The 25014-nt window shown below is 31.4% G+C and overlaps 1 protein-coding gene across 5 annotated transcripts in view; it reads left to right on the top strand.

Annotated features, from left to right (window-relative positions):
* LOC111635524 (protein AF-9-like) overlaps nucleotides 1-25014 on the top strand; it is a 95237-nt gene that overhangs the window by 31187 nt on the left and 39036 nt on the right. The window contains exon 1 of one of the 5 annotated variants that reach the window (XM_023380513.1): nucleotides 6931-7865. The exons of the other annotated variants lie outside the window; for them this stretch is intronic. Coding sequence (XP_023236281.1) covers nucleotides 7731-7865 — 135 coding nt within the window. The 5' untranslated portion in view covers nucleotides 6931-7730. Of the gene's footprint in view, nucleotides 1-6930; nucleotides 7866-25014 lie in introns of those variants that run through there. 5 annotated transcript variants of the gene reach the window in all.

Here is a 25014-nt window from a genome sequence, read left to right as displayed (position 1 = left end):
AATTAAAGAAGAAATCATAGAAAAGAAAATGACATACCAATAAATAATTAACCAACAACTACTATTCACTGGTTTTTTTTACCAGATACTCACTATCTGGTAAAAAATGCAAATACACAGTTCACAAAAATTATTTGCAAAAATGCAAAGAATCTTTCACTCACTAGGAATTTGAAGCTATGATAAATGAATAAAAACCTCGTCTTATATGTGAGTAAATATGGTAAGTTTTTATTATATACTAGGTGCAAGGACCCACTTTGCTGGGTTTTTATTTGTGGGCAAAAAGTAACGATAGTGAAGATTAAGATAATTACATTATAGCCAATCTTACCCGTTTTCACAGAATGCAAGAATTAGGTCCCCTGTTTCTAGACTAATTAGAGAATTTTTACATGAGTCTAAAAATATGTTCAATTTCCTGCAAAAATGCAAAAAACCACCTGTAAATCTTGCATGCCGCTTTATATTAACACTTCCTTTGTTACTCAACACTTCCATTGTTAACACTTCCACTGTTGACACTTCCATTGTTACACATCTTCAAAGTCAACCACTTTCAACCCCATATCTCCCACACCCTTATAGCACAGAATGCAAGAATTATGTCCCTCGTTTCCAGACTAATTAGAGAATTTTTACGTCCAGTCAAACTGAACTATTTTCAATTTGATCAATTTTCTGGAATGTTTATAATCGAACCAATTCGAATTGAATTCGAATACAAATGCTAATTAAATTCGAATTTAAAACGGTTCGAACATTTTAAAAATCGAAATAGAAAATCTTTGAAGTCAACCACTTTAAGCCCCCATATCTCCCGCACCCTTATAGCTATCAAGACGCAACCATCATAGTGCACGAATGGAGACTCGGGGCTACTACCACATACAAACACCATTTATGTGCGTTGTGTAGTTTTGCAAAAAGAAAAGTGAAATATAGGGACACACACGTCCATTTTTATATATACAGTATATATATATATATATATAGANAAAATGTATTAATAAATAATAAGCTAAATTTGTTACAGTCGACCCCTCTATAACACTGTTAATTATTCTGTTTTATATGAATTCATGTTGTACGAATCACTTAGTTTTTACAAATACGTGTACCGGGCTGTGAACAGCTCACATATTTGTTTATTCAAATAAACAAATACGTGGACTGTATTTGTTTATTCAAATAAAATTATTTTTCATAAATTTCGCATGACACACAATATATATATATAATGTGATATTCTGCATGAAAACATTAACCATTATTCTCTGCATACCAGAAAAGAATGGTTTATTATATTTTTGTTTGATTGTTGTTTGTCAATTGTTCAAAAGTTTTGTATACAAAATGATATATATATTTTTTAACTAAATTAACAAATGGAGAGATGTTAATAAATGTGTGTGATTTATCTCTTCTTTTATGGTGGTATTAATTTTAATGAAAAATATAATACTACTACATATCCTAAGAATATTTACCATTTATAACCAATGTGTTTTAATATTTTAAAAAAACAAAGTACAATATTAGTTTATAAAGTCTTTTTTAAAATTAGTTTGAATGAAAAGATCCATGGATTCAGTACACCAGCAGTTTGAGAATCATACCTTTGATTCTGGTAAATGTATTTTTGGAATATACTGTATTAATTTCTAGTGGCCTACAATTGAATGCTAATTATGAAAAAGATAAAATTAAATTGCCTCAATGTCCTTTTTTCTTATTAATATGTAAATTTTCGACTATAAATTCGTATCTTCTATTATCAGGACTTATTATACTGGTTTTACAGATAATAGAAGATACGAATTTATAGTCGAAAATTTACATATTAAAAAGATAAAATATTTAATAGTTGGAGTAATAAAGAATAGGTTTGCAATATTGGAAGAACACCAAGTATAGTTACAAAACAATATCTAAAACTGAAACAAACATCACTTTAATTGTTTTGAAATTTCTGTCTTTAAACTATTCTTTAAATGCTTATATTTAGTGGTATGTTCTTGGTGGAAATTGAGACAAAAAGGAAACAGAAATTGCCACCTGTTTTACATTTTGTCTAATTTCAGTTTACCTATTCTGTCACGGGATTTAATTTATTATGCACGTAAGAATATTTCCTTACTTCTACAAATGTCTCTAAATTGATTTACACTTTCTATTATCATCTTTTGGCATTAAATTTCTCCCTGCAAGTTGAAACTGGCATAAATGCGCCTGATCTAATGACATACTATTTTGTTGTCTGTCAGTCGGTGTGGAAAAGTTAAAATTTTCTCAATTCTCTTTGGCAGAACTTTTGTCCCTTTCCGTTTCTGTCTTTATTTTTGCTCTAGAAACGATGTCAAATCTCTAAACTATCAGTCATTCGGAGAATCCTCCCTGCATTTCACTCCATCATAAAATAGTCAGCATCTCTGTTAATTACGCAGTTTTAGAAAATGAAATTTTACAATATACTTTGTACAAAGAAGCAATTAGATACAGGCTAATTAGAGGAACAATTTACTTTTATGATTACAAGTATATTTATCATTTTAGAGGAAGCCCACTGGCTTCCTCTAAAATGATAAATATACTGAGTAGATGAAATATGCTTCTAGAAGTACAGGAGAGAGCGATTCACAAGCTTGGCAACATCCTTGGTCGATCATCTTAAATTTATTATGATTTTTCATTTTGCATTTTGAATGCAAATAATATATCTGCCTATTATTTAATATCATCGTATGCGTTACTCTAAAATGTTTGTTCGATATCAAAAAAATGAATGCAGTTCAAATCTACGTTGACAGATCGAAATTTGTCACAGAAAATTGTTTTTTAAATCTGATTTCGAATCCTCGATACTTTTAATTGCTTAATTTGATTTTTATTAAAATATGCAATGGTCATACCCTTAACGTAGGTTACCTATTGATTTAAATCATCTTTGTATTATGTTAGCGGCGGAGGTATTCGGCTTAAATATTGATTAGAATCGTCATCCGAAGATTCTAAATCGGATTCTTCCACTTGTTTCCAATTAAAAAATATCTCTGTTGGTCTCCGATGATGATGAAATGGTAAATATTTTGTTAAATAGGTGTATTTATTGATAATTTTTAGTAAAATTATTAATGAACTTGATAATATACACAATAAAGCTGTCATTCAAACGCTTTCTTTTTGTCTTAAACACCTTTTTTTGCATAAAATTACTTTATTAAACAAATATTTCAAAAATTGCGACTTTAATTTGCTATTATCGTATCTGTTAGGAATATTCTCTCGCATTAAGATGAATAACTAAAGGAATTTTACAGATTTGAGGTAATAAATGAACTAGTATATGAGGAAGAATAGATTTGAATAACATTGTGTTGCTTTAAGTTTAATATGAGATCATAATAGAAAGAAAAGTTTTCGAATGGATAATTAATAAATAAGCCCCATTAGTTGTTAAAAAGTATAAACGTAAGATTCTCTAATTCCACGTTTTTGCTGGGGGAGAGAGACTTAAATACTTCTCGTATCTAACGACGTACTAATTTGTCTGTCTGTCGGTCTTTAACTTCGGAGTCCTACCCACATTCTACCGATTGCAGAATTCTCTGGGCCAAGTTTGAACCAAGAAAGTAAGATAAGCGGACACAATCCCCCTATGACGGAAATTTCCGGTGTATTATTTAACTACACACCACCAAATGAGTTACACTTGCGATACGTGCGTGCGCGTAATATCCACGCGTTAACGCGCATTTTACACGCGCCTTCGGTTAAATGGCACAGATAGAATCATATTCTCTCTCTCTCAATGACCGAGAAATAAGATAGATAAGGCGACTTTCAATCGACCCGTACTTTAAAATTGCCACTTTACGTGTAAGCGATAACAATGGGTCTAATCGTTAAATTTCAGACGTTTAATTAAAGGTAATTCGAACCGGTTTGTAGAATTGGGTATTGGTGTTAGAAAATTAAGTAAAATCTGTCTTGGAAATTCTCTAGTCACAAATCGAATAAAAACACGAGAACTTTTAATATTACTTTTCCTGCTGTTATATATAACGCAGGAAAGTATAGCGATTGGTCGAAAAATGACCCCAAAGATATTTACACTTTTGGACTCGGGACACCTTGAAACGTCGTAAAATGCAAAAAAAAAATTTGGAGGTAATTTCTCTATGTATGAATGTATGTATGGATGTTTGTGTGTGTGTGTTGGGGCACGTTTTAGTTCACCCTGTTCGAAGTTTAATAACTCCCGTGGTTTTTGAGAAAAATTACTGAAATTTTGCAGGGAGGTTTGCTTATTAGGGAGATCGATTCTGTTAAATTTTGGTGATTAAAGGTCGAGGGGGTGGGAAATAAAGGTGGTCGTGTGTATCTCCAGTAGGACGGGACTTAATGATGACTTTATTCGTATATTAGCATTTACAATGTTTTATAAAACTCATTCGTACCCTCGAAATTAAGTTTTTTGCTATTTTATAATAGTTAAAAATATAAAAAGACTTTTTAATAAAATATGGTAACGGATGGCGCCATCAAATGTTGCCGGGAAAGTTAAGCAACTGTTTCCTGGATTTTTTATAGTAAGGAATCGATTTTAAGGCCGATCGAGCATAAATCGAAGCGTGAAAAAACGATTTCTCCGATCGGAACGTTGTTTTGAGTCATTTAAAATCTCTTCATTCGGAAATTAAAAGTCGAAATAATCAGTCAAACTCGACATTTTAGAAGACTCGCGTCACAATCCCCCGCTTTTACGATTACTATCAAGTTTTTTGCGTATAAAATTGTCGATAATTTTATATACTTGTAACTATAAAACCCGAAATTAACAACACTGGAAGGATGATAAATCGGAGTTCGATTTCCCGTGGCTTTCTTGACGACGGCGTAAAAGAGGAGAACGTCGTATATCAAAGCGATATATCGTCACTCCGCGACGTTATACGATATCAGACTTGTTATTCTCTCGATGTTCCATATTAATCGTTATTGAGGAATGACCTTCTCCGACTTACTCTTCGTAGATTTTCGATTTTCCACACGAAATTTTTTACTTTACGCACGTTAAATACGTAATTAACATAAACCCCGTCCCTCATTATCTTTGTTCTCAAATATTTACGTATCTCCGTTGTTCCAAATTATCTCGTGTTGTTTCAGCTGTGCCGGAAATAGATTTTATTTTAATTTTCGTCTCCATTTTCCTATTGTTACGTTGTTCCAGGGATTTGTAACCCGTGTTTCTCTCGATTTACTCTTTTTTTTAATAATTGTTTCTGCTTTTGATAGTGTGATTAATCGACCTTTACTTTCGAAATTGCTCTTCTTCGAAAATAAATAATTTCTTTTACAGTACTTTCGTTTTTATTGTTACGTGATATCTTCCTTTGTGTTACTGTTTATTCGTGACGTCATAATGGATGGTTGGAGTTAATTGGAATAGAATTTGGAGAACTGTCCGAACCGAACCTCGATTTATGATGGAGCCTGTGGGAATCTAACGAAGCTCTTCCATTCTTCCCTGCAAATTCTGCAATTTTGCAGAAAAAAGAAATTGCAAATTTTGCAGTTTTTTCGCAAACGTAGCGAATTTTCGGTTAAATTACTTTATTTTACGATCAAACTTCGATTTAGTGCCATTATTTGTTCGCCTCTGAAATTAGCACTAAATTGAAACATTTCAAATATTAATACCGGCGAAATAATTAGTTATAACAGTATTGTTTGCGATGCAAAATTATAATTTAGAAATTCGTGGTTACTGAAGGATTCTCTAATATTGAGATTCGTTTACTGGCAATGTTTAAGAGGATGATACATCAAAGTTCGACTACAATAAAGTTATACATAGTCTTTCAGTCGATTTTTGCGTTGTTTTGCTCGTTCTGATCGGTTGTATGTTGGTTAAAAGAGGGGGGGGTAAGGTAAGATAGATACGCTCGCCACACGCGTAAGTGTAGAAAATAGGCTATATTATCGGTCGATCGTTATCCACTGCCGTAAACTGTGATCGTATAAGGGAAGACAACGTAATTTCGAAGGTATTCGTGCGATAATCGGGGACAGAAGTTTAACAAAAGACAACGCGCGTGGAATCGATAACGACCCTCGTCCGGTGCCAAATTCCGTAAACGTACCCGACGAAAATTGCATTTACGTCGGATCCGTTTAGTAACGAAATCAATCCGGCATTCGTACTCGCCCCTTTAATTCGGGTACAGCGTCAGTAAAACGATTGATCTGGAGCCATCGTGTTTCTTAATGTGACGTCATATTTAAAATTTTCGAAGTCGTAATCAAGCGAAAATCTTACCGTCAGTCTATGGATTCGGTAATTAAAAATAAGCGGAAAAAATTGTTTTTAATCATCACCTTGGCGGCATCAATCCGAAAGCCGCGATTAAGAAGCGAGCTCTCTCGTAGAAAATAAAGATAAACTAAGTTTCCAAAAGGTTCGAACTTGTTTTATTTTCGGGTTTCTAAAGAATTTCTCTTTAATCGAACGTTCTAATAATCCGCAATACTCTACCGCTCTACTGCATATTCTATTTAAGCGTGTAGGAAAAAATAGCTGTGTTGCGCCTAAATTGCGATAAATCTACGAAAAAACCACTGGTCTACGATAATTAAAAATGTGGGAAAATTTCACTTATTTTTTGCCATTTTTCTCCCTTTTTCTCAATAATGCCTGTTAATAAGTGGGAAATCGATGAAGACACTTATCGTGATTTTCTCGATAAATCGATAAATTGCGCACGAAAGGAAGATTTCTCCTTCGATCTCCTTTCAGAAATTAATTTTCGAAATATTTAATTACGATGTGGGAAAAAACGGCGCGTTGTGTGTAAAATGTACTGTAATTCGGGGGTTAGTGTCGTTAAACGCGAAAGCCGCGCGGAGTATTCTCGCCTTCGCAACAACGATAAAAATGACGCAGCTGCCATTCTTTATTATTGATTCACCCGGTTTCGTTAAGTGACGTAGTCGAATCGGATCTTCTACCGGTTCTGCACCGACCACTTTCCGACACGTACCCTTTCGCCACCGAAAGAAATGCCACTTTACAATATGGCGCCCCGCCATCTCCCGTTTTGATTAGTCGATCGGCAAATTTCGCGTTTTATCGCCACTGCCGCGAGAACTACGGCAATTCCGACGCGTTCTAGTCTGCGAAAAAGTTTCGGGTTACTCAATTTCCGTTTCCTGCTTAGGTAAACGGAGCGCGCGCTCGGCGCGGCGCGGCGCCGGGAGAGAAACTCTTTAATTAATTTCCCTAATTCGCGACAAAAATTTCTGGGAAAAACGGCCGCGTTCCGCAGCGTATCGATCGGCCGGGTTACGTCAATGCGTTATTTCGCGCCAGTGTGTCGGGCGTGCGCCCTTCCATCCCGTCGGTCGACGTCCGGAAAGCCAGAGCGAACGAAGTGGCGGTCGAAAGAGCGGAAGAAGGGAGGAGAACGGCGCTTCCGCTTCCGGGCGGAAGGACGAGAAGCGCGGAGCGGAGAAGAGAGGACGAAAGCGTCGGCGCGCGCGCCGTCCTCGACGGAGTTTCGCCTCCGCCCGCCGAGGCGAGGCGCGTTTTTAAAAGTCGGTCGGGCCTCTACGTCACCCGATCGATGGCCGTCGAGCGTCGAGGCGGCCGCCGCCGGGAGTAGGCGACGAGAGCGCGGCGCGAGATCGTCAGTCGGGCCGTCAGCCGGACAAGGGGTAGCAGTCCGATGAATGAGCGCCGGTCGCAACATGCACGCTTCACCGATCTGACGCGATCTCTGCACAGGACCGGAAAGAAGTTTCGCATCGCACCCGCCGCCCACCTGGTGGCCGCCGCCAAGAGGCACCCCTCCACCGCTACGGTAAGTCTTTTTCCCACCTCCGGCCGCTCTCCCGTCTCGCCATATGTTAGCCGTACGGCGCGCCCGCGGCTCGTACCTGTGCCTCTCCGCCCCGTTTTCGGACACTTCCGGTCGGGACCGAACCCCTGCTCTTATCTAATCGGGCGACGTTACGCCTTTCCAGCACCCTCTTTGACGTTTGTCTTCCCCGACGGAAAATCCGTTTCTGCGGCCGGGCGACGGCGTAACGAGTGCGGAATTTTCGGCGGAGCGAAGAAAGGGCGCGATAAAGGAGGCCGTGCTTTTTCTACCCTTTTTCGAGGGTCGATACTTCAAGGATAACCGCGTGTTTGCGCCTAACCTTGAGCGGCGCGGATCGATCGGCGCGTTGGCCAGCGCCGCTCTCGGCCGGAGAAAGGAACCGCAGGGGGGACCGAATTCCGGTCGTTTCGGAAAGGAGGAGGACAGGGAAAAAGTGGTCGGGCCGGGTCGATAATTCGGAGTCAACCGGTCGACGGCGGCGGTTCCCGTCCCCGCCTCTACCCCGTTCGAAAATCGAACGGTCGCGGGTCGTTTCCCCCGCGTGTTACCGACCTTCTAACACACATTCCCGCGTAATGCGGCCCCGGATGGCTTTTACCCTTCCTCCACCTACTCCTCGGTGTCGATGCGGCGCGTACGCGCGGCCGCTCCGTTTTTCGGACCTTTCCGCGGCGACGTCAATAAATTGGCACAAACGTCGGATCTAAGAAGCCGGAAGTGCCGCTGGTCGGGAAGAAAATCGCGCCGACGCGCTAATTGTCTTTACTCTAGTTTCCGGTCGGCCCCTTTTTCGTCGTTACGTTTTACTTTGTTCCCTTTTCCCAGACAGGAAATTTCCTCGTTTCGCCAGTTTCTAAATCCCGCGAAAAATTTAGTTCCTAAACTTTTTAAAAAATTATCCACGCAACTTAACGGGTATCTTTCCCTGTCGATTTTTAATATTTTATATACCGAAAGTCGTAGATGTGAGGTTACCACTTTGCTGGTTTTCCAAAAATAGTTTCTTAAATTAAAAAAGTAAATTATAAATATATTTTGTGACCCATGGAACCGGAGGAACCACTCTGGATATAAAAGGACGTGTCGGGTGTTACTTGTTTGTGGAAGTCGAAACGACTTTCGAAAAAGTGAATCTGTCGGAAGGAGTTCGATTTCCCAGTTTCTTCTTCTCGGGACTCTTGGGTTTGTGTCCGAGAAAAAAGTCGTTTCTTAATTCTGGTGATTTTTTTTCTGTGTGGCAACTTAATTACGGTAACTGCTAAATATATGAAAAATTATTTGTGTAATGTTCTAGTGTTTTTTTTGTGCTTTGCTTGATATTGTGTAAGCAAACGTTATATGTGGTGACGATACGTCGTGCGTGCGGCTCGGACTAACTTCCGAGCGGTATATGTGATGTATTTATACGAGTGAATATGTTCGTAAGCCTTTGCGCCTACGATAGTGTGTCGTTAGTTTAGCAACGTAATCGTCTACGAATGTTATGTGTAATGGTTTGCATGCATTGCAACAACAAGAAAAATAAAAATTGTGTAAAAGTTAGGCTTCTCTGTGCAAATAAGAGTGCGCCGTTTCCTCGATTTTGGATCTGCCTGGATTTAAAAGAATTTGAAAAAAGCTTAATTAATGTGGACAAAACAAGTTAAAGTATTTAATAAATATATGGGTGAAAATAATTTTTTCTTCTATTTTTAAAATGAAGATCATTTAAATGTGTAATTTGAGCATTTACAGCCTGATTTATGAATATTTGTGCATGAATTACTTCCAAAATGACATACATTTGAAAGTAAAATTAATTGTCTTTATTTTTGTCGAAGTTTTTGCTACGTGGATTGTGGATAATGTTTTAATATGTAACTAAGGAAGTTTGGTTACTGGAAAGATTTTAGCCAAATAGTCAAACTGGAATTTTTAAATTAGCAGTTTACCATTTAGGAAGTAAAGAAAAAGCATTACCTGTTTTGGAGAATTTAACTAGAAATTGGGATAAATTTTCTCATATTGAAAAATCATCTCAATTTGTCAAAAGGACTTTCTTTAAATTAACTCTTCTGTCAAGTTAAAAAGCTTTGAATAATAAGTTAAGACTTTCTATCAATTGATATCAAGGTTGATAATGTTTTATATAATATATATAAGGTTAATGTTACATTAAAATGCTTGTATGCTTATTTGGGTGAAGTAATTAATGGTGAACTACGGAGAAGAAAAATTTCAGAAATTCTGTAACAACTTTGTCTAAAATTTTTGAGCTGTAAAGAAATACATTAATACAATAGTAAAGATTAAGTGTTGCATAGAATTGTTTTATTCTATGCAATTTAACTTATTATTTTGAGGAGGAAAAAATATTGTACCTGTAATTATTGTAATTTTATGATTGCATAGTAACTAGTTTTTGCCAGTTTTGTAGATAGTATTTATGTAAATCTTTAAGGAAAAAAAATATTAATATGTCAAAGCTATATATATATTATAAAGAAATACTGGTATATGGCATTTTAAAATTTCTCTATAAAGAATAATTTTTGATCCACACAGTTCAAGACTGATCCAAAAGTTCTTTTCAGTGAAGGAATTGTTAACTATCATATATCTATTTATATTTTAATAATTATATAATTTACAAAGTAATTTCCTTCCTTAAAAGCTATATTATTTACTTACATATAATTACTTATTATCACTGTTATTTCCCACATAAACTTCTTTTCTAATTTTCTTGAATATAGAAGGAAAAACTGTAGATCCTATATATGCTTATAAAATTAATGAAAATGCAGTTTTCCTTTATACCATACAAATGTGAAAAAAATGCGGACAAAAATATAACATTATTTATGTAGTTCCTATAAAATTTTTTTCTGGAAGGGAATGTAGTTTTAAAAATGGATTTATCTGTAAAAAAATGTGTTTCTTTGTTTTGTTTGTGACTGAATTGGTTACCATGGAAGTATTTACGCTAATGGTTTCCAATGTTTATATTCTTGTAATTCGTAAATTGTATTAATTAAATATTTTAAACAAATAGTAATTCAGCCAGAAATAATGGATAGAAATTAGACTAATTAAAATGTATTCTTGTATTGTCGAATGTAATAACCAATTTTACTCGGTATAATTTTGAAATTTTCAAATACTCAAATACAAGAGCATAATTACTTTTATTCTTGAAGAAATTCTTTGTTCTTTTTCTAAAATGACGCAAGAATAAAAATAAAATTTACGAGTTACAAAATAAAAATTAAATTATTTACAATCGAAATAATGTACACTTTATTTACTCTGTATCCTTTTAGTCATTTGCATTATGTTTTTTGTAAATACAGATGAATAAAAGTGTGTAAACATGGGCCCTATTTAAAAATTATCTTACTAGAAAATAACTGAATTACGGTATGGATACAGAGAAATAATTTTTTTTTCAAAAATTTATTATACAAGATAGTTATCTAAGCATCCCAGTTTCAATTAGTGGTATTATATCTTCTTTTGATGTTAGCAGTACTACATATGTTTGTGAAGTTTCAGAGAAGCTTCAAGAAACTCTTATTTAAGAAAAACTGTTATGTAATATAAATGATGCAGTTAGAGTGAAATGGAATAATATTTGACAATTATACAGCAAAATTTGGCACTTACTAATTCCGTAAATTAAAAATACTGTGTCTGCAAACATAGATTATAAAAATTGAATTTATAAAATGTTTTAAAAAATGACTTTGTTAAATGATATGCTAATTAAGCATATTGGAATTGTTAGTGTTATATAGAATATACTCTAAATTTGTATTTTAATATAGCAAATTCATATATCTTCATTTGTGAGCCTTCATTTAATATTATGTTTAGTTTTCATATACAGAATAATGCAGGTAAACTTGTGAAGAATTTTCTTTGGTTTATAAACCAGTCTAGAGGGATAAGGTATAATCAAAAATTTTCATACTGTTTCCTAGAAGTATTTTCAGAATTCTTCTTGCATGAAGAAATTTGTATTCAGGTAGTGTTTAATCAGTGGTAATTCTTTTTTAGCTTTGCTTCTAGATATATGTCTATTAGTAACTCTCCAAAACTGGATTATATAAACAGAGACAACCAAACCAAAACCAGCACCTATGTAATTAATAAATAAAGAAAATATTTACTAACATTTTATACAAGGTGTATCAGAATGACATTTTAAAAATTTGGGGGATTTTAGAGGATAAAATTTTGAACATTTTGATATAAGAACCCATTGCCGGAAATGTGATATAAAGTTTCTACAGCAGTAGGAAGAGCTTGACCGCCCTTCACTTTAGTAGCTGCCCTTCCATCTATTGACGTCATGTTATTGCTCTTGACTTCTTCCTCTGGGGTTATGTAAAGTCCCTTGTGTACGCAACACCTGTAGGAACAGTTCATGAGTTTATGGAGTGCATCTTTACAGCATTTAATACCATTAGGAGAACATGGCATCTTACAGAGTCAGACAAAACATAGTTCATCGTTGCACATTATGTAACGAAGTTGGTGGTCGTCACATTGAACATTTACTCTAAAGTAGTGCAGCCACTGATTCGATATACTGTACAGTTTGATTGTACTCTACTGTTTTTTCAATAAAATTTGTCATAAAATACTGTATTCTGCTGTTTCATTCAGCATACCGACCCGCAAAGTGCTGTAGAAACTTTATATCACATTTCCGACTATGGGTTCCTTATATCAAAACGTTCAAAATTTCATCTTCTACAATCCCCCAAATTTTTAAAACGTCATTCTGATACATCCTGTATATACATGATAATATCTATTTTAAAAAGAGGAAAAACGTTTGTAAATATTTTCTTTGTTTATTAATTACATAGGTTCTGGTTTTGGTTTGAGTGTCTTTGCTTATATGCTAATTGGCATATAATAATAATTTTGTTTATGTATCCTACACCTGTAAGAAATTTCCATTCATTTATGCTAACGAAAAATCGATTGNGATTTTAAAAATGTTCAAACCGTTTTAAATTTGAATTTGTTATCGCATATTGTTTCGATTATAAAATGACTGTAAACATTCCAGAAAATTGATCAAATTGAAAACGGTTCGTTTGATTCTCGGCAATTCTCATTATTCTCAGTGACAGGTGTTATATAACAATTAATATGGTTGTTGAAATAATGATATAAATGGGGTTTGCTTGCAAAATCCGCACGGGCAAAGTCACGGGTAACAGCTAGTGTATTTATATATTTTTTCTTAAATTTATTTGCGTAGGAATAAAAAAAATTTAAGAATTTTATTCCCATACAAAACTGATTCCAACAGTATAAACAATAAAAAGTGTATTGTTAAATTGTTTATTTGCACTAATTGAAAACTCCCTCTTAGTGCCTACCTGCAGGGCAAAAAGAGCCAAAATAAAAAGTTATTAAAATTTATTAGTAAAATTAATTAAAATGATAATTAGCATTTGTCTTGTCAATTTATTCTTAGTTACACTATTAATAGTATTTGGTTTGGAATTTATTTTCTATGCAGATTAATAACAAAGGTTTTTCCAAATTATTAATTTTTCTATTCTCTTAAAATAGCATTTTGCTATTATTGGAAAATTTAGCAAGATGGATACTTTGATTTAAAAATAAACTGATTAAAATATATTTTATATCTAATAATAAATTTGACCATTATTAAAATTTAAGCTTTTCAAAACTAATATAAAAAAATTTTTATTTAATTCTGTAAACAAAGCATTTTTAGAATTAGAATAGTGGGAAACATTTGCTCCAAATTCTGACCAAACTATGGTGGAACTGGATGGCATGGAAAAGGAGTGGAAAAATATGCACATTCTGAATCTTGGTAATTAAAATAATAATAATTTTGTTTATGTATCCTACACCTGTAAGAAATTTCCATTCATTTATAGTAACAATTGTTACTATAAATGAATGGAAATTTCTTACAGGTGTAGGATACATAAACAAAATTATTATTATTTTAATTACCAAGATTCAGAATGTGCATATTTTTCCACTCCTTTTCCATGCCATCCAGTTCCACCATAGTTTGGTCAGAATTTGGAGCAAATGTTTCCCACTATTCTAATTCTAAAAATGCTTTGTTTACAGAATTAAATAAAAATTTTTTTATATTAGTTTTGAAAAGCTTAAATTTTAATAATGGTCAAATTTATTATTAGATATAAAATATATTTTAATCAGTTTATTTTTAAATCAAAGTATCCATCTTGCTAAATTTTCCAATAATAGCAAAATGCTATTTTAAGAGAATAGAAAAATTAATAATTTGGAAAAACCTTTGTTATTAATCTGCATAGAAAATAAATTCCAAACCAAATACTATTAATAGTGTAACTAAGAATAAATTGACAAGACAAATGCTAATTATCATTTTAATTAATTTTACTAATAAATTTTAATAACTTTTTATTTTGGCTCTTTTTGCCCTGCAGGTAGGCACTAAGAGGGAGTTTTCAATTAGTGCAAATAAACAATTTAACAATACACTTTTTATTGTTTATACTGTTGGAATCAGTTTTGTATGGGAATAAAATTCTTAAATTTTTTTTATTCCTACGCAAATAAATTTAAGAAAAAATATATAAATACACTAGCTGTTACCCGTGACTTTGCCCGTGCGGATTTTGCAAGCAAACCCCATTTATATCATTATTTCAACAACCATATTAATTGTTATATAACACCTGTCACTGAGAATAATGAGAATTGCCGAGAATCAAACGAACCGTTTTCAATTTGATCAATTTTCTGGAATGTTTACAGTCATTCTATAATCGAAACAATATGCGATAACAAATTCAAATTTAAAACGGTTTGAACATTTTTAAAATCTAAATAGATAAAAATATTTATAACAATGTCTCAAAATGTTATCACTTTAATACACCTAAGTACTCAATGAAGACTAAATGTGATTGAAAACAAAAAATTGCATCTAAAATAGTACAGTAGAAGCTGCTCTTCAGGTTAAGCCTTAATTCTCTCCCTCTCTCCCCGCAGGGGGAATTTTGAAAAATCCCTTCTTAGTGTGCATTTCTATGACGTACTTTAACTGTGTACCAAATTTCATCTCTTTAGGTTCAGCGGTTTGCTCTGGGCAATGATGAATCAGTCAGTCAGGACAAGTAATTTTACATATATAGAATTTGGAAGGTTGCTGTTTGATAGCACATTTAAAATTTTTTAGATATTTAAAAGTTAGTCATGGGAAGAAAAATACATTATCTATTTTCCTTTAAACTTTGATTTAAAAAAAATATTTTATTGTTGGATATTAGTGTCCAATTGTTACAAGATTCTACAAATCATATATTTAAACATCATTTTACTGTTTGTTCTTTTAATTATTTAATTTAATTCTATAATTAATATTAGGACAAGATAATGACCTAACAACCTATGTAAATGCAAATTTCATACATTAAGCTAATAATTTAAACAATCAATGACAGTCTGTAACTTTGACTTTTGGTTATTTAGACCATACAAAGTATTATTATTTTTGTAAAATGGGCAATGTTATATGTTAGCACCAATTTCTTAACCCATGCTTTTTAATCATTCTGTCATTGATACAGTGCATGGATTGAAAAGCCTGTAAAAACATTAATGAACATATTATTGCACAAAGTCAACATTTACAATGATTTGTGTGTGTGTGTGTGTATATCATAATAATTATTTTTCAGACAACCATATACATATGATCCACATAGGCACATGTTCTCCAAGTATAAGAAACCTGCTTTTAGGTGCACTATTCTTGCATTGGCTTTTGGGAAAGAAAATACACTAGTGTGCAAAACTTAAGCAACGATATAATTTTTAAGCAGACAGCCATGAAATTGTAGAAAACAGCTTCTTTCAATCAGTATAAAGAACACCCATTTCAGTAGAAACGTGATTCATATGCAGGAAGAAGACATCACAAGTGACATGAGGACATGCAAAATGCATGCAGTCAGCACGCACGGTGCAAGACTACAATAAAAAGAAGGCTTTGATTCCATATTGTATGCATTGTATTTATTTATGCACTAGTATGCTTTCTTCATCCTTTAAGTATGAAATATTGTCTGTATATTCTGAATTTCACGTCTCCCAGGTGATTCCTTTCAGAGTTATGGCAAAAAACAATTGTTGCTTAAGTTTTTCACACCAGTGTATGTAGTCATGCATGTTAATGAACATTAAATGTGTGTGCTAGCTCTTTAGTAGCATACATTTGCAACAAATTTTGATCTGCACAATACTAGTATGATGGATAATTATCAGCTACTTTTTGGAGTGTGCCAGCTTGTCAGATGTTGGATTAATGAACTGCTATGTATATAATTCATAATAATAATAATAATCTTATTTCAATTTTTGTTGTTTTTTGCTGATTTTAATGATTTATGTAGGAAACAATTAAATTTTTCTAAAAATATAACATGTAATTTCTATTTCTTTTGTGTGGGACTTTGTATGTATTTTTACATATGTAATAACTCTCCTAAAATTCATAATAAGCAATAAATGCAGAATATATAAAATAATTGGAGAGAGAGAATGAGAAATTGCAGAATTTTTGTTGGATGAAACATAAATGAGGATTGAAAATCTATAACAAATAGTAATGAGTTAAACAATTTTCTTGCCATTACATATTATTATTATTATTGCTTTTAAATAATTAGTCTTGTTGGGCTATGTTCAAGCTACTAATTTAATAACCATTTAATTTGGTCTAAAGATAGATTAGGCTATCAAATTGTTACAAGTTGTGATCTAACCTTCTAGTCTTAAACCAAATTATAGTGTTCATTGAGTTAGTAGCTGAAGCCAATCCTGAAAAATTTGGCAGTTATTTATGACTTAATAAATCGGGTTTGATGATTATTGTTTTAAATTTCTTTGAATATTAAAATTTGTTCGTATAGTTTAAAACATTGAAGAATATTGAGATTTTTTCAGATTTGAATTTCAAAAAGGCCTAAAGCATATTTAAAAGTATATAACATCTACTGCACACCGGATTGTATAAAATAAATATGACATACTTGAACCTATAACCGATGTGAATCGAATAATTTTTCCACGACAAACGTTTTCATAACCCCTTCTGGGCTCTTCTTCATGTGAAACAGCTGGATCGAATACCAAAAACAAAATTCGAAAAATACGAATTTTGTCGAGTTTGAATCGTTCGGATCGTTTCTTATTTTGTCACGTGACACATCCACTTGTATTAATTCAAGAGATGAAATCGGCCTTTCCATGGCATGGCAAAACCTACTACATACAGAGTAACAGCGAAATACTATTTATTAAATATTAAAATAAGATAAAAAAATAAATAAAAATAGAAGGTACTGGGGAACATGTGAGAACAGTATCGAATAATTATGTATCACAATCGCACGTTTTTAAGTATCATAATAATATCTTTCTCTTGAATTTGGATGTTCATCGTTAACTTCGATCACGTTCAAACATATCACGTGACGAAATAAGGAACGATCCGAACGATTCAAACTCGACAGAATTCATATTTTTCGAATTTCGTTTTTGGTATTCGATCCAGCTGTTTCACCTGAAGAAGAGCCCAGAAGGGTTATGAAAACGTTCGTCGTGGAAAAATTATTCGATTCACATCGGTTATAGGTTCAAGTACGTCATATTTATATTTAAAAGTAATCAAAACAGAACTAAGTGGGTTTGACTTTTTGACAGTCCTGAATGACAAAATTAAATTCCAATTAAAATTTTATATGGCTGCAAGGTGCAATTCATGTGATAATTACTTTTTAATCCCTTGACACTCAAGGACTTGATATGAATTTCTGCACTGAACTATCCTAATATACATGTCCTATCTTAAGTAAAGAAGCCCAATAGTTTAGAATGCTTAAATTTTGGCAAATTAGTATATAAAATCTAAATTTTCTTTTAGATATTCTTTCAAACTTTAGTAATGAATATATTTGTTCATTAAGATTAAAATATACTGTATACAGTATAAATATTAATAATGTCTAATTACCTAGTTAAGGTTATATATATAAAATTTAACAATTCTATATTTCATTATGTTAACTGTAGGTCTTATATAGTTAGATGAATCTGGTTTGGTGTAATCAAAATGGTTTACTGCTAACATAATCATCCATCTTGTGTGAAGAATTTGGATTCCATTTCCACTTGGAATTGTCTTTCTAAATATTTATGAAATTTAGCAATTAACTTATTTACTCACTATATTTATCAACAAATTAGAAATATTTGTTTAGCAGTAAGTCCATCTGATTATTAAGTTTTATTAACCTAAATTCAACTCAGATTATTATTGTTAAAACTTTGTGCAGAGTAAGAGATTAAATATAATTGCATATTAATTGTAAACGAGATAAAATTCTCTAAAATTAGTAATGTAATGTGACACTATCTTTCATAACTAAAAATCAAGACAGTATTGTGTTTAATTCTGGTCGTCAAGCTTTGCATTGTGCTATTTGTTTTGACAAATGATCATTTTTATCAGATTATGTGTAAGTGTTGAAATTGAAAATTTAAAGTAATTTATGAATAAATTTTTTTGATTAAGACATTTGCAATTAGTGTCATATCATGCCATTAATTGCAAATGCATTATATATATATGTGTGTGTGTGTTCATGTATTTTATATGCATGCATAGAACAGGAACAATACATATCACTCATTGAGTATTTGTGCACACAATTCGTGCTCTGTTTAACATACTTTTTGTGTTGTTGCTGTAAAGTGGTTCGTCTCCATTCAAGTATGTAAATATATAGTTGTCGACATTATTGTAATGCAATGAACTCTAGATAATTATCTAAAATATATAAAATATAACATCTTACAAAAATAGATTAATAATTGCTATCAAATTTGCAAAGCTATATAATAATTTAGACTAACTTTGTTAAATAAATTTTGGTGTTTGTTTTTATTGGTTGTTTTTATATTTGTGTAAAATATATACTAGATACTGTAATTAAAAACTTTGATGACAAAAATTTATAGCTCAGATAACATTTTAAGCATGAAAAGTGAATGTATGAAATATAATTAAATACTGTACTTTGAAATTGCATATAATCAATATATAAGTGTTCACTATATGTCCTATTGCTAACTTACATTTAAATAATAATCTTAGCTTACTTATATCAGATTCTTTCTTCCTTTGTTTACTTTTAGCATTAATTGCAAAATAGGATTATATTTTTGTTAGTGAATAGCAGAAATGTTTATATATTTTTAATAAATTATAAAATACAAAATCTAAAAAAATTAGCAATCTTCTTTTTATGAATAAGTCATTAAAGCCAATTTTTTCAGTTAACTAATTTAATAGTAATTTTTAAAAAATGTTTTTTAAATTTTTTCTTTTCTCTGACAGTAATACATACTGCCATAGTGAAGAAAAAAATGGAATCTACAAAAATGTGCTCAGACAGTAATTTTAAACTCAAAATGAAGATGTAACTGTTTAAATGAGGACATTTGGTAATGCTACCTAAGAATGTTTTGGAAAAAAAGATATAGTCATAAGTTACCCAATATCTACAATATGTTGTGTAAACACATTATTATATATGTACTGTACAGTACTTAGTCAAACTACATGGGATACTGAAGTGTACTTGTAATGACTAAATAGCCAAGACACTGTATATATTGTTCATGTTACCAAGTCCTTAATAAGCTTCCCTAATATCAACCACATTTTCCCACCAGATTATGCTACCATCCTCAAAATTATAACAGTGATTTCTTATTATCCAATATTATAACCTTACTTTCTGTTTTAAACTTATAGGACTATAGATGTAATTGCAGTCAGATGTTACCTGAATGGACATTGTGGTGCATGATTGTAATAAAATGTAAACATTCAATCTTTGAGTTTTATTTTATAATGAATAAAATATGAAAATACACTTATTTTCAATATACATACATATTCTTATCCTTATACATATATTCTTTATGTATATTCTCCAGACAAAACTTTTGTGTTCAAAAGAGTACAAGTCCAGTGAAAAGAGGTCTTAGGTAATGTAATCTTATATATTTCTGAAGGTTTGAGTTCAGTTATTTCAAATTAACCTTTCTTTCCCAATGACTGTGTATATTACTAAAATAAGTAAAGTGAAAAATAAATGTGGTAATACTTTTAAATTATAAATTAATAATTAAGAAGCAACCATTTGCTCTTTGCTTTTTGATTATTAATTTTGTCCTAGGTGCCATTATTTGACAACATTCTTTGTTTCCAAATTATGGATGCTTATGTAAAATATGTGAATTTTTCCATTTTTACAAAAAAGGTAAATGTACTAAAAAAGGGGATAACTACTTTTCTGTTGATTTCTGAAGTTTGTTGCCAGAGAGAAAGGTATAAGTATAAATCTCTTGCATGTTTCCATATTGGCTAAGATCTATAGTTCATATTTGTGTTGTAATTGTTTATCTTTTCATTCACATTGTCTGCTTTACCTGAGAAGATTTTGGTGGAAACTTGGTTATCCAAATGAATATGGATAATCAAGTTTTTGTATGAATATATTCAATAAAAGTTTTTTTTTTTTTTTACCTAATATGTACAGTGCTTGAATTTGTCTTTGAAAGTCCGTCTTCATTTATTAGATCTTTCAACTATTTTAAATTTGAAACTTCTTACTTACAAAATTATAAAATTTCAAGAACTTTTATAAAAAAAAAAGTTCNCCTTTTCCCTTCGGATTCAAAATTTTCTGGCAAGTTTTTGTTTTTCGATTTGGTGTTTCAGTCTTCTCTTTGTCTCTATTGCACTATTTCCATTCATTCGCATTTACAACAAAATGTCTTGGACTCTAACCAAGACGAAATGAGTAACAATAACAGAAAGTGTTTAGTCAAACAATTGAATAAAATCTGAGAAGCGCATCTTTTCGTCAGATAACTTACATATGGATATAGTTGCTGGAAATGATATGTTTCTTATTATAAATTAAAGACAGTCTGCCCAAAAAGGGGCCACCATTTATTTTTCGTGTTCCAGACTTCACATTCACGGCGACAGACCTTCCTTTATAGGCTACATGCCGCCAGAATTTAAAAACAGTCCTTTAAAAAACACAATTACATCCAATTAAAAAAGCTTTTTAAAAAAGGAACTGGTGTTACATTAATAATAATCTCCATTAGACGAAAATTTACAAAAATGATATATTTCTGTTACTTTACGAGGTTAATTACATTAGATCGGAAAGCCTGGTTTTATTTTAACGAGGAACATCGTATAGCTTCTAAGAGACACTGTAGGACACTGAAAAATGCGACAATGAAATTCGCCNCTTTCTTTATAGGCTACATGCCGCCAGAATTTAAAAACAGTCCTTTAAAAAACACAATTACATCCAATTAAAAAAGCTTTTTAAAAAAGGAACTGGTGTTACACAGACGTCTTGCTTTCCATTCTTCCTATGGGGTGTTTCTGCTTTTATCTACTGGAATAAGCGCTGGAAAATGCAGATTTCGGAAACTTCCCCCTGGTGAAGTTTGGAACACGAAAAATAAATGGTGGCCCCCTTTTTGGGCAGACTGTCTTTAATTAATAAAAATGAAACCTGTCAAAAAGGGGAAAAAATGTTGGAATTGAGTGATTTTCTGTTAAATTTTACTATAAGCCAAGAAGCCTGTCCAGTGTGGAAACAAGTTTTTTGATGCAAAGAACATAACTTGACCAGAATATTGCAAAAAATTAAGATTCCACTTGTAGACAAATAATTTAGACAAATAATTATTTGTCTACAAGTGGAATCTTAATTTTAATTATAATTAAAATTATCTTCAGATATAACAGTCACTACAGAGCATAACAAAATTTATTCTGAGAACAAGTTAACCTTTTCAGGGAAACAAAGATCATTTGATGAGGACATGGGACATGTCTTTGTTAGTAATAACGATGTGCAAAATCAAATACTTATAAGAATGGAACGAATTTTTAAGAATATAGTTCTCAACAACAAACAAAAATGCAGTTTATTGAAAACAGTGAGAATAAGGAAATGCAGTCTGCCAATTTGACTTGTATAAACTATGTAGTAGTTCATAGCTAAGTAGAATTGAGTATTCCAGAACAATTTGATTAACATTGTTGGTAATTACAGAGATTGAAGTTAATGATTAATTAGAATACTAAAATTCTTCAAGAAGTCAGATCACATAATAATTTGATCTCTGTAATATTCTAATACAATTACAATTTCTTACAGCAGAGTGGGATATTAGTTTTTGGTAATTAAATTGCTTGTTTGTCATCATGTGAGCTCATAAGTATCACATTTGAGAAGTTTTCAAATATCTAATAACAAAATTCTTGGAAACAATGAGAACTTTTTAGAATCAAATACAGTAAGACCCCACTTAACGCGGGGAATGCAACNATAAATCTCTTGCATGTTTCCATATTGGCTAAGATCTATAGTTCATATTTGTGTTGTAATTGTTTATCTTTTCATTCACATTGTCTGCTTTACCTGAGAAGATTTTGGTGGAAACTTGGTTATCCAAATGAATATGGATAATCAAGTTTTTGTATGAATATATTCAATAAAAGTTTTTTTTTTTTTTTACCTAATATGTACAGTGCTTGAATTTGTCTTTGAAAGTCCGTCTTCATTTATTAGATCTTTCAACTATTTTAAATTTGAAACTTCTTACTTACAAAATTATAAAATTTCAAGAACTTTTATAAAAAAAAAAGTTCATTAGTTCACCTATCTGTTCTTTAATTTTTTTCCTTTGACTGTAACCTAATTTAAATATTTTCATATATTATAATATTTTGAAATTATAGTTCATTTACAATAAATTTCAAATATATTAACTTAAACAGCCTTATTTTAAGTGAAATAAAAATTGGTAATTTATGTATGTTAAAAAAGATTATAAAATATGCAGAATAGAAACATTTGTTTCTTTGTGTGTGTGTGTGGTAAATAAATGAAATGTATTGAAGTTTGTCACTTGAATTTTTAGTTTTTGTTAAATCTTTAGTTTTAATCACATTTTGTTATATATAAAATGAAAGAATGTAGCTAATATGAAATGTTATCGATGCTCTTTAATGATAATCGTTTTAATCATTTTATATTTGCTAAATTAATCTAGGAATATAAATATTATGATTACAAAAAGAAATAATAGATTATTTTTTCCATAAAAGTAATTGAAACAACAATAAAATTTTAAATTTCAAGAAAAGGCAAAAATATTGGCAAATGTGAGATTTAATTGACTGAAAAATTTAAAATTAAGTTTAAATCAAGATAAAATGACTTCTGTAGAATTTATTTTATTATGTAAAATATTCAGATTGGGTGTGTTTAACTTAAATATTTGATTTAAAAACTTTTAAATGCAATTCAAATGTATTCAAAATTTGTAAGTGTTAAAAGCTGTTCTTGTACATTTTTATGTTTTCTTAAATGAACAGTTTTACTTAAATGTAAAACTATTTAGTCTATAAATTGACCTTTGTGTTTTTGAGATATTGAAAGTAATTTTCTTTTAATATCTTAATTTAAAAAATAATAATAATGCAATTGAAAATGTCAGTGGACATTTTTTAAAATACATTGAGGTGTATTTAGTTTTCTTACATACTATTCTAAAAAGAAAATGCCTTTAAAAAGAATCAAAAATATCAGATGGCCATAATTTTATAATAATTAGATTTAATAATTTCCTTGCAAAATACAGGTTCAAAATATAGGATTTCTTTTTAAAGTTAGTTGTGTGATCTTTTACGTGATTTAATACTTGAGTATTTAATGTGTGTAGAATAACTATTTGTAAAGAGAATGTAAGATTATTTTAATATTTAGGTTGCTAAGGAAAATATTACTGACTCGTTAAATTTTTAATTAATTAAACTATGCTCTTGTTTTATCACTTAAGACATTGCAGATATGTATATTGTGTAACTAGAGGAAAAGAAATAGTAGTAGTTTTATATAACTCAAATCAGTGCATTATCAATGGAATAGTTTAAGGAAAAAAGTATTGTCTGTAATACATGGGGAAAAGAATCTGTGTCCATTCATTTTGACAGTCTTTTTATTTATTTATTTATTTTTAATAATAGAAGTGATGATTAGAAAGACAATAGTTAAAGAGTGAACTAAACAATACAAACTGAAAGCTTGTGAAGTATGCTATTCTAAGTAAAACTGAAATAGTGAAGGCAAATATAGATAATAACCAAGAACAAAAACTTTGCTCACTGATAGTGAACATATATTAGTATTATAAATGTGTTGAAAGATTCAGGCTTAGTTACAATGCTAAGATTATTTATGATTGCCATACTACGTTAGAGGAATAAAACATGTTTGATGCATGGATTAGCTATGAAAAAACCAACAACCATAGTAATAATACATGACAAATGAAGATCTATTTCTGATCAGATATATAAAAGTTAATTCATTGTTTGACATCTTAAAGTGTCTCAGTCAGATATAAGCCTGTTTCTAGTCTAATTTAATAAATATTTCTATACTTTTGTATTTCTTTTTGATTCTGTTTGAGACTGGTTTAAAAATCAGCTTAAAATTTAATATTGATAAATACCTATTTAATGTTAGCAGTTTTGTGTCACAAAAAGAATTTTTTCATGAATTTATTAATAATAAAAAAGTAATAATGATGGAAGAGAATTACAGTAGAGTCTCGATTATCCGACCCCCGATCAACCGACACCTCGGTTAACCAACCGTCCTAGTCGGCAAATTTCAAATGTCCGCTAGTGATATGGCGCTGCAATATTTGGCTATGTCTTGGCTACTTTAATATTATTTTTACGTGTTTTAACTGGCAACACTCATTCGACCATGAAAGGGAGCCAGTATTTAAACGAGGCTTAATTTTCTAACTTTCAATGATACAATAGCGACGACTATTATTTTAAAAAATTTTTGTTAGGATTAACATCGATGAAAATTCAACGCGAAGTAGGTTAATAGCGGTATACTAATATACTAATTACATGGGATATAATAATATACTACACTAATAATGGATTTTTTCATACTTTTCG

The sequence above is a fragment of the Centruroides sculpturatus genome, unplaced genomic scaffold (genome assembly GCF_000671375.1).
Source record: "Centruroides sculpturatus isolate CEXI.00-Female unplaced genomic scaffold, Cexi_2.0 scaffold990, whole genome shotgun sequence".
Lineage (NCBI taxonomy): Eukaryota > Metazoa > Arthropoda > Arachnida > Scorpiones > Buthidae > Centruroides > Centruroides sculpturatus.
The sequence above is the reverse complement of the archived record's forward strand: the minus strand, read 5'-3'. Positions and strand labels throughout refer to the sequence as shown.